The sequence below is a fragment of the Ochotona princeps genome, chromosome 24, assembly GCF_030435755.1.
Source record: "Ochotona princeps isolate mOchPri1 chromosome 24, mOchPri1.hap1, whole genome shotgun sequence".
NCBI classification, from domain to species: Eukaryota; Metazoa; Chordata; class Mammalia; order Lagomorpha; family Ochotonidae; genus Ochotona; species Ochotona princeps.
In genome coordinates this window covers 34,107,011-34,121,877 of record NC_080855.1, presented here as the reverse complement: position 1 = coordinate 34,121,877, position 14,867 = coordinate 34,107,011, and the positions used below count along the sequence as shown (strand labels likewise).

Genomic DNA, 14,867 nt, shown 5'->3' with positions numbered 1-14,867 from the left:
ATGGCAGACTCAGAACCCTAACCAAGAAAAGAAAGAAGCAAGAACAAGTCAATCAACCACCTCCGCTATATGTTGGTAGCGAAATACTGGGCCAACAAAGTCTCTATGTTGGACTGTGTCAACCAGTAGATTCTTCAATGACCTCATAGTGCTTGGCATGGCGAGATTGGCAGCGATTCATGACTGGTGAACTATCAAAACCACTTAAGCAAGTATCTCAGAGCATGCCCCACAACCGGGACTTGGTGTTGGTGGCAAACTCGGTGGGGCCTCTCCCTCAATAACCCCCTCAGATACATGAAGGAAACACTATGGAAATAATAGTCTTACCCACTTCCCTGCAGCCCTTGAACCTTTTTACCATAATTAACTATGTCAAGATTGTCCAAAATATAATAAAAAAATAGAATAACCTTCAAAAAATAAATAAAAGGAATCAACAGACAGAAGATATGCTATCACGTGGACACAATCGCATATTAGAATGTCCTGGAAAAATGTATTATACTCAATTATTTATCCAAAAGCAACCAAAATATAAAACAACCATGCCCTGTTCAGATTGGGGTCCCTTGGTCAACAACCGCTGAAAACATCGATGACCTACAACATTTACACCAAATTCAGACACTGACACGTGGGGTATATGAAGTCTTTGGTAGAACAAGCCTTTACAACTTTAACCTGGATAAGCTTAAATCAAAAGGCTCTGAGCTAAGGTTGTCCCTTATACAGTGAGTACCTCACCAGAATGAGGAAGCTTTCCAAATACTCACCCCCACATATTTCCATATTTTTTAAAACATTTCATGTCTAAATCCCACACACCCTGTGAAGGGAAATGAAATGATATGTGATTATTATTGTAAACAGAGTAAACTTGATATCGATACATTTGAAGTAAACTGAACAAAATGCAATTACAACTAGCTTAATACTATTACACATTAATTATTCAGAATCTCAAAATTTGCAGGTACCTGGGAGAAAAAGAGAGAAGACATTTGAAGTGCACAATTCAAAGGCAATCTTGAGTTTCCCTAAATATTGTGGAAACCCGGTGGCTTAACCTTGTCTACAGATATGACGCAACCCTTGTCACTGTGAAGAATTTTCCTGGGCCTTTGTGGTCTCCATAAATCTCCTAAACCAGCAACTATTTTCCTCCATAAGCTATTGAGGAAACTGAGACTTGAGGAAAGCAGTGAGGTTCACAGGGATCCATCCACTCACTTCTCTAGATCTCACGAAATTTCTAGACTTCTGACAGAATTAAGAAGCTAAAGACATCAGTTAATCTCTTTTGTTCTCAAAAGTGTAGGTCACGCTTGGGTATGTTTTTTAAAGATATATTTGTTCTTATTACAAAATCAGATAGACAGAGAGGAAGAACTTCCATCCAATGATTGACTCCCCAAGTGATCACATTGGCCTAAGCTAAGCCAGTGCGAAGCCAGGAGCCAAGAGCCTCTTCTGGGTCTCCTGCAAGGGTGCAGGGTCCCAAAGATTTGCACCATCTTCTACTGCTTTTGCAGGCCACAAGCAGGGAGTGGAAGGGAAGCAGCACCACCGATATTAGAACTAGTGCCCATATGGGATTCCTTTGCTACAAGGCAAGGTCTTTAACTGCTAGGCTACTTAGTTGTGCCCCGACCCAGGATCTTATAATAACTGCATATGGACGTGCATTCCAGCATAGTAGCTAAGTCACTTCTCTTATATTTGAGTATCTGTGTCACATATCTGGGCCTGCCTCCTCACTTTAAATTTCCACTGTTACAAATCCTAGGCTGCATGAGGGATGGCTCAACTAACAGGGTACCTCCATTCTACTCAGAAGACCCGGATTCAGCTGAACTTCTGAGCTTCTGACCCAGTGTAGTCATGGTATTGAAGGCATTTGCAGAGTACACAAGCACATCAAAGCTGAATCTCCTCTCCCCGAACTACTTGTTAACAAATAAATACACAAAATACGTTCAATATTCTGGTCATAAATAGCTATGTGCCTAATAAACTAAAGTTTCAAAGCTATGCATGGGGAAGAGACCAAACGTTATTATGACCTCTGCTGCAGTCAGGAAAACTGGAATCTTGAGCATACAGCTTCATAAGTCAACATGGTGTCCACATGCTGCATTGTCCAAATACCAAGCTCTGCTTTATGTTCCTGAGAAAGTGCCAAAGAAAACTGAAAGTTCTCTTCATAATGCTCACACAGTGTAAATATCAAGTCACAGCTGAACATCGAGTGTTGATGAAACACAAACATTCCCTATTTAATTATGCATTTATTTTTAATGCAAAGTCAAACAGATAGATAGATAGAAAGATAGATAGGAAGAGAGACAGAGATGAAAATCTTGTGTCTGATGATTCACTCCCCAAGTGACCACAATGGCCAGATCTTTGCTGAACCAAAACCATGATCCACGAGATCTTCTAGGTCTCCCATGTGGGTGCAGGTCCCAAAGCGTTGGGCCATGCTCAACTGCTTTCCCAGGCCACAAACACAGTTAGATGGGAAGCAGAGCAGCTGGGATTAGAACCAGAGCCCGTATGGGATCCTGGAGCATTCAAGGTAAGAACTTTAGCTGCATGGCCACCATACCAGACTTCAAAATGCCCTATTTTACTGAGGCAAATAGGATTTTGAGCCCAGACTAAACTTCTCCATCACCTGGAAGTGATCCAAACATCTGTCAGAATGTTAGTAAATTAAAACTTGTCAGGATTCCATGACTCCGGGCCTTGGGACTGGGAGCTTGGGGCAGCTTGCAATTCCCCACAGTGTGGCTGTGGCGGGATGCCCCTGCCGGGCGGGATGCTATGTGGGGGACTCAGGCCAAGGCCGCTGCCGAAAGGCAGTGACTGAGTCCTTAGATTTGGGTGGCCAGTGCATCCACTGGTGCCAGGCTCTGCATGCTGGTGGCCCAGCAGCAAGCTCTGGGGTTCTTACAATATGGACACCCATGAGTAAGGCCAGCTTTAGTATAGGTGAGACATGAATTCTTGGTGATTACCAGTAACATGGTCAGGAAACTTCAGGGCAAGAGTGGGACTGAGACCTGATGATTTCAAGGGGAATATACAAAAGATCTATTTGGGCCAGATGGATTCAACAGCCAAATTAGGAATCCTGAGATGGGTTGTTAGCATAAAGCATCACTGAATGCCACACACCAGGCCACACCAAAGCTGTGGATGGGGGCCTGTCTGGCAGGGCTAGGTACCATTACTTGACTGGGTGATGGAATAGTGGACTGGTCGCATTTGGCAGGGTCAAGACACCAACTAGTGAGTGAGAGAATTTAGTCGAGGGGTAAACTCTATGGGGGAATGGTGGGCCCAATCCTTTGGAAATACAGCTTGCTGCTGGGCCACAAGCAGGCAGAGCCTGGCACCAAAACAGGCTAGCTCGTGAGCTGGGGTGGCGATGGGCTAAGCTAGGAGTGACCATGGCACCTGCCATCACTTATGGGTAAAGAAACCGATGGCAATCTGGCAGGTCAAGGCAGCACCACCCGAAGGTGCATCCTAAAATAGGATGTGGGTGGGCTGAGATGCAACCGGAAGGGGGCGGTCTGGGTAGGGTCAAGCAATCTTCAATTCACAGAAAAGAACAGAAATCAGGAAATTAGAGTGGGTGAGGGTTGGTTGGGCTTTGCCACATCAGATGGCAGAGGCTGGCACCTAGGGCCAATTTTGTTAAGTTAAATGTCAGAACCACCTGGAGAGTGCATAATCCAGAAGTTGGAGTGGCCTAGTAGACAGATACTGGACACCTCCTTCATGGTTAGCTATTCCCACTGGAGAGCATGAAAACCAGGATGGGGCAGGGGTGGCTAGACAGAAAGGCACCTGCCAGTATGTGTGTGGGCTGGATAGTAGGTTAGTTGAGTTGAACCATGCTTTAATGCCCATTGACAAGTACCAGAGCTTAATGGGATGTGGGACAAACTAAACAAGCCTGTGGTACATACTGGCATGCATGGGAACTAGGGAAGGGAGCAGGCCTGGTGGGGGGTTATGGGGAGACGCCCCAACTAGGCTGTAGCTCCCACTGGTTTGCATGAGGATGGAGTAAGAAGTGGGCAGGATTGACCTGGAACACATTACACATTGGTTCAAGTGGATGACAGGCCTGGAAACAGAACGGACCCAACGGAGATTGGTCACATTAGGCAGGGCCATGACAGTAACAAACACGCTTGAGAACCATATTAGGGGTCCGGCGGGGTGGCCTAGCAGCTAAAGTCCTCACCTTGAACATGCCCCGGGATCCCATATGGATGCCGGTTCTAATCCTGGCAGCTCCACTTCCCATCCAGCTCCCTGACTGTGGCCTGGGAAAGCAGTTGAGGACGGCCCAATGCATTGGGACACTGCACCTACATTGGAGACCTGGAAGAGGTTCCTGGTTCCCGGCTCTGGATTGGCATGCACCAGTCCGTTGTGGTTCACTTGGGGAGTGAATCATTGGATGGAAGATCTTCCTCTCTGTCTCACCTCCTCTCTGTATATCTGACTTTGTAATAAAAGTAATAAATCTTAAAAAAAAAAAAAAAAGAACCATATCAGGGGGATGATTCTGTGGGGAATGTGTGGACCAAACCATATGGAAATTCTAACCCCATGGGTTAGTTCAAGAGATGGAGTGGTGATGGACTAAACTAGGTGTGACCAAGGAGCCTGTCATCAATCACAGATTAAAGAACTGACAACAGTCTAGACTGGTCAAGGCAGTAGAACCCGAATGTGCATTCTGAATAGGGTGTGGGGTGGGCCGGGCTGCAATGTTCACCAGCTCATGCAAGGCCAAAAGGAAGGCCAGACTATGCCATGCACTGGCCTAATACCCAATGGCATGTATGAGAACTTCATCTGGGAGGGGATCTAGTGGAGGAACTTGGAAAACTCCCCTGGTGGGTCATAGTTCAACTGGTGAACACGTGATTCAGATTTGGGAGTCGGACAAGCTGGGCAAAGTCGCTCCAACAACTGGTCAATGTATGAATTGGCAATGGAATGGGCATACTGGGCAAAACTGAGCAAACCTTTGCCCATATGTAAAGTCAGAAACCAGGATGGAGCACAAGACATACCGAGCTAGGTTCTTGCACCTACTGGTCTACGTGAGCCACTGACACTAAGCCACAGTGTCTAAGGCAAGGGTCGGGACAGGTGAGGGGCAGCGCCAAGCTGAGTCAGAGCAACCATCTATGGCTGGGAACAGGACCAGTTGGGGAGCTAAGGCAACACCCTAGCTGGGTTGAGGTGCCCACCAAAGGGCACATGGACTGGAAGAGAGGCTGCGTTCTGGTCAGGATACAGTTGCAGTCTCTCTTGGCACAAGTGTGGACTGGATGCAACGGGCCAGGCCAGACTGCAACACCTTCGGGTGTTCTGGAGGACCAGGGTAGATGTGGGATGGACTAGGCTGGGTCTCAGCCACTACTGAGCCATGTGTGAGCTGTATGGATGATCCGTGGCTGGGCTGAAACATCCAACAGCAAGACCCAGATTGGGTTGAGGGCCAGTCAAGAAAAGCCACTATTCCTACTAAGACAGGAGGTGAACTGAGTGGTGCTGGCTCGTGGACCCACTGGTGTGCACTAAATCTGACATTCTGAGGGGTTCTGATGGAGGAGCCTGGGCAACTCCTCTGGCGGGACACAGACCCTGCAGTAAGCACAAGACCAACAGCCCAGAACAGGCTATCAAAATTATCCCACTGGCATACATTTGGCAAGGGTTGGGTACAGATCAGGCTGAATCACTTCGCATCATCCACTGGCTAATTCGGATGCCAGAACAGTGTGGGACGAGCCAGGTTTGGTTGCAACAAAAGCAGTACACAACACAGAATGCCAAGGTGAGGTTGCCTGTGCCACATGTGACCACAGCACCCAACAGCACATGTGACAACCAAGAAGTGAGGGGGAAGAGCCTGCAGGGGAATAAGGGGTGGTTCCCTTGTTGGACAGCTACTCCCACTTGGAGAGCGTGGGCTGGGATGGGGGCAGACCAGACTAGGCAGGGCTACAACACCTGTGCACTGCATGTGGACCAGATCAGGGAAAAACCAGGCTGGCTGATTGATCCTACTGGTGTAATCTACAATTAGAGTGGGGAGGGTTGCTGGGGCTTAGCCACAGCAGTAGCTGACACTGAGGGCTAATTCTGTCAAGTTAAGCCACAGAACCACCTGGAGAGTGCATAATCCGGGAGTGGGAGTGGCCAGGGAGGGAAATAGAGGGAAATAGAGGGCTCCTCCCTCTTGGGTTACCACCTCCACGGAAGGGCACACAAAGTGGAACAGGAACTGGAGTGGCTAGACAGAAACAGCCAACAACATCCGTGAGGGCTGTATAGTTAAGTTGGTTAGATGGAACTAAGCTGCAAAATGCATTGACATGTACAATTGCCGAATGGGATGTGGGACAGACTGGACTGGTCTGCTGCACATACTGGCAAACCAGGGTAGTGGGTGGGCCTGGTGGGGGATTTATTGTGGGTCGCTCCGTCTAGGCTTGAGGCCACACTGGTCTGTGTGAGAGCCGAGTAGTGCTGGGCAGAACCAGGCTGGACTGCAGCACCCATTGGTTTCAGTGGAAAACAGGGCTGAAAACAGAACTAACCCAGCAGTTGCAACCACCAGCTGATCGCAGCAATGGACTGTGCCCGGCACTGGACTTGCTAGTACATACAGGAATCTGGTCTGGGAACACTTCAGGCAAAGTTTCTTTGGGGATCCCTCCAATCGAACTGCTGGACTCAGAACCCTAACCATGAAAAGATAGAGGGCAGAATAAGTAAACCACCTCAGCTATGTGTTTGCAGCGAAAAACTGGGCAAATGGAGACTCCAAGATGGACTATGTCAATCAGTGGATTCTTCAACGACTTTATCATGCTTGGAGTGGCGAGACTGGCAGCAATTCATAACTGTTGAACTATCAAAACCACTTGAGAAAGATCCTAGGAGCATGCCCACATCAGGGACCTGGGGTGAGTGGGAGACTGGGTGGGGCTTCTGCCTTAAAATCCCCTTTTACATCAGATATATGAAGGAAACAATGCAGAGCTAATTGTCTTACCCATCTTCTTGTAGGTTTTGAAGCTTTTTACCCTAGTTATGTGAAGATAGTCAAAAAAAAAAAAAAAACACGTCTCCTGTGGAGAACTTCATTTCATAAACCACAACAGTCTATGCAAATATGTGAAGAAAAACAACAGTTCAAATGACACTCACCTTGCGGTAACCCATGAGCGTCCCCAGGAAAGGTAGAGGTGTTGGCCCAGGAATTCCCAGCTTCTTAAAAAGGCCATGTGTAGAGGTGCCATATCTGTAAAGTCAAGGAGGAATCACGTCACAGGTGTTTTTTTGTAGTTGACACCTGCTCAGATACCAGCATAGACAAGCTAGGGAGGTAACACATAGCCAAATGTATTACAGCAGATCTCGTTATCTACTTCCTCATTACAACAACTCCACTAAGAAGTCGTAATGACTTGATAAAGACTCGGAAGTCTTCAAAGCCCCAATCCAGGACTGAGTCCCTGAAAATCTCCCCCAAATGACAATGATACTGAGAGGTTCAGGCTGGAATGCCTGCAAGTTATTTCATTCACTCAAATACAGTAAAGATTCCTGTTCTGGGTACAAACTGGGGAAAATAATTTTTCTTTGCTTTGAGTACAAGTTGTTGCATAACTGCCTCCAACAAATATGGGAGTCACTAAGAGTCTCTGATGTCATTATTCTTGCAGTTTGCTTTCAATTTTAGGCTTTGCATTCTGTTTCTATAAGCCATATCCTATTTAGGGGATGGCCCGTCTTAAATCTGCCTTCACACCATATATATAACATTTTTAAATTTATATAAATAATATATATTAGATATCACACATATAATATACATATATATTATATATGTTATATGTCATATATTATATATTATATGTTATATATCATATATCATATAACATATATCATATGTCATATATTATATATCATATATCATATATTATATATTATATATTATATATTATATATCATATATCATATATTATATATTATATATTATATATACACATATAATATATTACATACATTACATATATAATATATTACATATATTACATATATAATTTTTGTTTGAAATTCATGTTTGGGGGTACTGCCCTATATGTAAGATATGAACAGGGAGAAAACTACTCAAAATGAATTATTGGCATCCCCATTTCCACAAAATTAAAGTTGTGTTTGCAGGTTTCATTGGCCATGAAAATGTGAGCAGTTTTAGCAATGTATTTTCTTTTCTATTCTTTTTCTAATATTTATTTATTGCATGGATTTACATATATCTTACTAGGTAGGAGACAAATGATTAGTTACTCCCTCACTAGGGTATTGAAGCTTTCTCTGCACACCTCTCCTAAAACTGCTATGCACCTAAACTGTTGGCATATGCCTTGTTAGAGTTGTCAGTCAGTTTTATAACCTTAAAAACTGCCAGGTTCAGCAAAATTATGCTTCAACACTATAAACTGCTAAATACTAAAGTGAAAATAGACACAAGATAGCTGAATAGTACCTTATTGCCATAGAAGCTGGTTGTATACAAACTAAAATTGAAATGTCAATGAAGCAGTCATAGGATGTGGTTAAAAACTTGTATTTTTTTTAACATATTGGTTACTCAATACCATGTCAATTAATTCCATAATATTGTAAATTGTTGTTGATGTTATGTTGGGGCTTTTAATTGATCAGGATGATGTTCTGCTAGCTCTACGTTAAGATCGGAGATGGTCTCCCGAAGAAACCGATGAATTTATCTGGACAATGAGATGCTGGACTCTATTCTTGGTATAGGCTTACAACGAAAGAATCCTGCCTGAATTTGAACTGTAATACTACAACAAGGTGGAAGAATCCACCATGGGTGGTAGATGCATGGGCATGGGCACAGGGGAATCCCAGAGCCTATGAAACTGTGTCACATAATGCAATGTAATTAATTTTAAAAAATAAAAAAAAAAAGAATGGGAGAAGATATCCGCGCACGACATTGGTGATAGAGGGCTAATCTCCAGAGTATACAAAGAGCTACAAAACAACCAAAATGTCAAAACAAACAAGCCACTCAAGAAATGGGCATGGGAAATGGGCAAACACTTCACAAAGGAACAAACCCAAATGGCAAATATACATATGAAAAAATGCTCAAGTTCCCTGGCAATAAGGGAAATCCAAATTAAAACATCAATGAGGTACCACCTAACGCCAGTAAGACTGGCCCACATGATTAAAAGCACCAACAACACTTGTTGGCGAGGTTGCGGGAAAAGGGAACCCTACTCCACTGCTGGTGGGGCTGCAGGCTGGTACAGCCTCTATGGAAATCAGTATGGAGAATATTCGAACAACTCAAAATCAACATACCGTATGATCCAGCAATAGCACTCCTAGGAATATATCGAGAACAATTGTTTTATGAGAAACCAACATGCACTCCTAGGCTCATAGCAGCACAATCAGTAATTGCAAAAACATGGAAGCAACCAAAATGCCCATAAACAGAGGATTGGATAAGAAAGCTATGGTTCTTTTTTTTTTTTTTTTTTTTCAGACTTTAATGTTACAAAGACTCTTTTTTTTTTTTTTTTTTTTTTTTTTTTTGCTGGCTCTGTCATCAGACCAGAGAGGGTATACCTAAGAAGCCGTTGAACTTGACGGGACAATAAGATGCTGGACTCTATGTTTGGTATACGCTTGCAATGGGGAAATCTCAACTGAACTTGAGCTGTGGTTATGCAATAAGGTGGAGGAATCCACCATGGTGGGAGGGTTTGGGGAGGGGTGGGGAGAACCCAAGTATCTATGTAACTGTGTCACATAATACAATGTAATTACTGAAGTTAAATAATAAATAATTAAAAAAAAAAAAGAAAGCTATGGTTCATCTACTCCATGGAATACTTCTCAGCTATTAAAAACAACAAAATGCAGTTCTTTGTGGCCAAATGGGCCCAACTGGAAACCATAATGCTAAGGGAAATGAGCCAATATCAAATGGTTAAATACCACATGTTTGCCTTAATTTAAGATGATATGATGTTATGTATAACTTGTTATGTTATGTATGTTATATGTTGTGTATAAACTAAAATTGAAATGTAAGTGAGGTGGTCACAGAAGGTGGCTAGGAACTCGTATTTACTTTTAACATATTGGTTACTCATTACTATGTCAATTAATTCCATAATGATGTAAATTTTTGCTGATGGTATGTTGGAGCTTCCAATTGACTGGGATGATACTCTGCTGGCTCTGTCTTCAGAACAGAAAGGGTATACCTAAGAAGCCGTTGAACTTGACTGGACAATAAGATGCTGGACTCTATGTGTGGTATACGCTTGCAATGGGGGAATCTCAACTGAACTTGAGCTGTGGTTATGCAACAAGGTGGAGGAATCCACCATGGTGGGAGGGTTAGGGGAGGGGTGGGGCGAACCCAAGTACCTATGAAACTGTGTCACATAATACAATGTAATTAATGTATTAAAAATAATAAATAAACAAAACAAAACAAACAAAAAAATCTTAATGGTGGCAAAAAAAAAGGTAAATAGGAGATTTATTTATTTTATTGGAAAGGCAGATATACAGAGAGGAGGAGAGACAGTGAGGAAGGTCTTCCAATGCTTCACTCCCCAACTGACCACAACAACCAATACTGTGCCGATCCAAAGCCAGGAAACAGGAAACTCCTCCAGGTCTCCCATGTGGGTGCAAAGCTCCATGGCTTTGGGCCGTCCTCGACTGCTTTCCCAGGCCACAAGCAGAGAGTTGGACGGGAAGTGAAGTTGCTGGGATTAGAGCTGGTGCCCATATGGGATCCCAGTGCATTCAAGGTGAGGACCTTAAACTCTACGCTATCATGCCAGGGCCAATGTAAGTATTTTCTTAAGACAATCTAGCTGATCTGAACTTGGGAATATGTGACTATGCATATCTTCCCTTAACTAACATTCAAGGATTCATACCCAAGCCATGCCTTCTCTCATGAAAACCACAATTACAACTGCTGATACTCACCTTGTAAACAACACCAGGCACATTCACTCGTTTCAAGATGTTCAGTCACAAAGCACTAATTTTCTTTCTTCTGCCTTTCAACCATTTCTGAACCAAAACCATGGAGACCAATGCACTTCAGGCCATACATACCTGTTACCTGGTTTTACTGTCATATATAGACTCCAATATTTGAGGTCCTGGAGCCTTGTTAATGCTCACTACAGTGACACTGAGATAGCAGACCAGAGGAAGAGAAGCAGAAGAAGTGGAAACTACTTTAAGGCTGAAGCTGTAAAATCCACATGGATGGCCCCATGGTGGGAAATTTAGCAAGTGTTACCAAAGTATAAACTTTTTACAAATGATTTCACATATACAGCCACTCTGTTAGCAACAAGTCTTCCACTCTTCTTCACAGTAACAGGTGCATACATTATGGAATACATATGACATGTTTTATATGATGTGAGTTATGATTAAGCCTCTTGAGATATTAGTCTTTAGGGCAGGATAGGGTACCAAACTGTCAACTCAGTAGATCTTATGGGATTTCACAAAACTGAAAACCTGTATGAACACACATGCATTTGGTTGCCAGACACCCCAAGCTATTACAATAGGGCATTGGGATCCCTCCAGTAGGACAAGTATTGAAAGTAAGACACCACGTGCCAAATTCTGCAGGGCTGAAGGGCTTTGCTTATTCCCACTCCATTACATGCTTTATTATTGCCACAATGGCCAATAAATTAATTTTTTCTACTATGTTCCAGTGTCAGTATTCTATTAAAACATTAGTTCAAGTCTTGGCTTCTCCACTTCCAGTCCAGTTCTATATAATGTGTTTGGTAAAGCAAAGTCATCCAAGTACTTGGGCCCCTGCAACACAAATAGGACACTCAGAAAAGTTATGACATCTGGCTTCAGATCAGCTGTTGAGGCTACTTGTTGAATCAACAAACAGATGAAAAATCTTTTTCTCATTGAATTCACCCTGTAATCCTTCATTATTTATGTATAATAATCATTTTTATTATACATAAAATGTATATAATATATGCATATAATAAATCTCTAATCTTTCCGTCTGTCACATAACCTCCCAAATGAAATTGAGAAAATAATTTATTCTGCCACCAGCTCTGTAGGGTGACACTATGTCATTCATAAGTTCAGGAGTCAGCACACTTGAGTAGAAGTTTAATCATGAGCCTCTGGAGCCGGCATCCCATACGGGAGCAGTTCATGTAAAGCTTCACTAGTTCAGAGACAGAAAAAATGGCCAACCTGAGAGGACAGGCATAGAAAGGGAAGCGCTGAAAATGAGACAGGGTGTGGCTGGAGAGAGATCTGCGGACCAAAGAACCACAGGAAGGAGTGCCAGAAGCTCCCTGGACATCAAGCATCCAAGAAGAAACACATAACTCAGAAGAAATCCAGAGAAGGAACACAGGAAACACAAAGACCCGGTTAAAACGTGGTGAGTCATCCCGGGAAAGGGGCGCATCAGCTGGAAGCCCAGAGGACCCAGGGCGGCTGGAGACAGCAGGACGGGTTGGCTTTTGTGAAGGCCCCTACCAGCAGCAGCAACCGCTCCCCTCCTGGCGGAACTTCCAGCAACCAAAGCTGTGAGACTGCTTGGCGCTCTAAGCAACACGGGCCCCTAGAGGCACCTGGCTTAGCAGCTTTGTTGTGGAGTGGGCACCTGTGACTCCGGGACGCACAGGAACCCAGAGAGGTGGAGTACCCCAGGGGCGAAAAAGAAAAAATTTTCGGGCTTTTCGCTCCCTGAGAGAACCATACTGAGATTGACCCTGCTCAGTGCCCCCTCTCCCCCGGAATTCTCCCAGTCTGAAGCTGTGCGAGAACTGAACACTCCAACTTGTGTGGGAGCCGGGGCAGCGCAGGAGACTTGCACAGCTTGGCTTACGCTACCATCTCGGGGGCGTTGCCCCACTGAGGACTTCCTCCTCCGTGTGGGCCTCTGCTGCTCGAGCCTTGGGATCCCCGGCCCCGGGCTGTGTTGGAGAGTTCCGCAGGCCTCAGCACCAGACTGCTCTCCGGAATTCCCGCTCGGGAGTGCTGCTCCGGAATTCCCTCTCAGGTGCTGTTCTGCTGAGAGGGGCGTCCACAAGCAGACTCTTCTGGGCAACCCTCCAGCTGGAAGAACCAGCTGAGTCGGCTCTGGTTTGGCCTCTCCCGCTGGGCCCAGCAGGGGATTCTGCCTGAGAGAGGCTACTTTCTCAGCTGCACTCTCTCAACTGTGGAAGCAGAGTCCTGGGGGGTGCAGGGCTGTGGGGAGCTGCGCCCCTTCTGGCTTCCTCTTCTGCCCAGGTCGTGGGGTTGTGCTGAGTGTTGTCCGGCCTCTGAAGCTCAGGCTACGCCCAGAGGTAAGAGCCAGTGGATGATCTAGCAGCCGCTCCATTGTTCAGAGCTGGTGTTGGGACTTCTGAGCCCCAGTCCACGGCCCCGCTGCGGTTCCCTCTGCACTCTCTTGGAGCTACTGAGGAGTGGGGAGGCGCTTCAGGGGACTGAGGGCAACTGCTGTGGACAAAAAAGTCAGACGCTAAAATCCCAAAACAACAAGAGGCAAAACACAATGCGGAGAAGTATCAGAAAAAGCAATGACCCAGAAGAAAGATCAAGCACTCCCTCCCAATACAACCAAAAACTAATCTCAATATCTGAGATGCAAGATGAAGATATAGAGGAAATACCAGAGAAGGACTTTAAGAAACTAGTGATGAAATTCATCAGAGACAGTGAGAAGCGTTGGGAAGAGTCCAAGGTATTTGAAAACCATATCACTGCAGAAACAAACCGAGTCAAAAAGGGAATCCTCGATACAGAGCACAAAGTTGAAAGCCTAACCAACAGAATGAACACAGCAGAGGACAGAATATCAGAATTGGAAGACAATCAGAATGAAAGGCAGCAGCTCATCAAGCAGTTGGAGACAAATCTGGAGAAAGCCAATAGGTCCATACAGGAAGTGAAAGACAACCTCAAAAAATCAAATATTAGAATAATAGGCCTTCCCGAAGGAGTGGAAAAGGAGACAGGCTTGCAACGGGTGCTCAATGAGATAATACAGGAGAACTTCCAAAACACCGGAAATATAAATCCAGCACAAATCCAGGAAGGACAAAGAACCCCCAGCAGATATGATCCAAACAGATCGTCACCCAGACATGTGGTCCTCAAGCTACCCTCAAGTGAACATAAGGAAACTATTCTAAGACAAGTAAGAAAAAAGGATAAGATTACATTCAGGGGAAGGAAAATCAGAATCACGGCCGACCTATCAGAAGAAACGCTCCAAGCAAGGAGAGAATGGGGTAAAACCTATCAAATCCTGAAACAAAACAACTGCCAACCAAGAATAATGTACCCAGCAAAGCTCTCATTTGTATTTGAGAATGAAATCAAATACTTCAATAGTAAAGAGAAACTCGAAGAATACATCAACACGAAACCAGCTCTGGAAAATCTCCTCAGGAAGGTGCTAAACCCAGAAAGAAAAAATGAAAACCAAAATCAAAGATGGCAAATGGGAAGACCTCCCCACTGAAACCCATACAAGGAAAGTCAACCAGTCAGAAACTCTAATAATCGCAAATACACACTTGCACACTTACACACACTCATGGCAGCCCAAAATCAATTTCTCTGAATATTATCTCTAAACACAAATGGCCTAAACTCACCAATCAAAAGGCATAGATTAACGGAATGGATCATCAAACAGCACCCAACTATCTGTTGCCTACAAGAGACAC

The 14,867-nt window shown here is 44.4% G+C and overlaps 1 protein-coding gene across 1 annotated transcript in view; it reads right to left on the bottom strand.

The window, feature by feature from the left end:
* LOC131483197 (cytochrome P450 3A6-like) overlaps positions 1–14,379 on the bottom strand; it is a gene marked incomplete at its 5' end in the record, with an annotated part of 51,846 nt that extends 37,467 nt beyond the window's left edge. The window contains 3 exons of the mRNA XM_058680596.1: positions 777–829; positions 7,255–7,357; positions 14,369–14,379. Of these exons, the coding sequence (XP_058536579.1) occupies positions 777–829; positions 7,255–7,357; positions 14,369–14,379 (167 nt within the window). The remainder of the gene's footprint in view (positions 1–776; positions 830–7,254; positions 7,358–14,368) is intronic.
* Between the last annotated feature and the right edge of the window lie 488 nt (positions 14,380–14,867).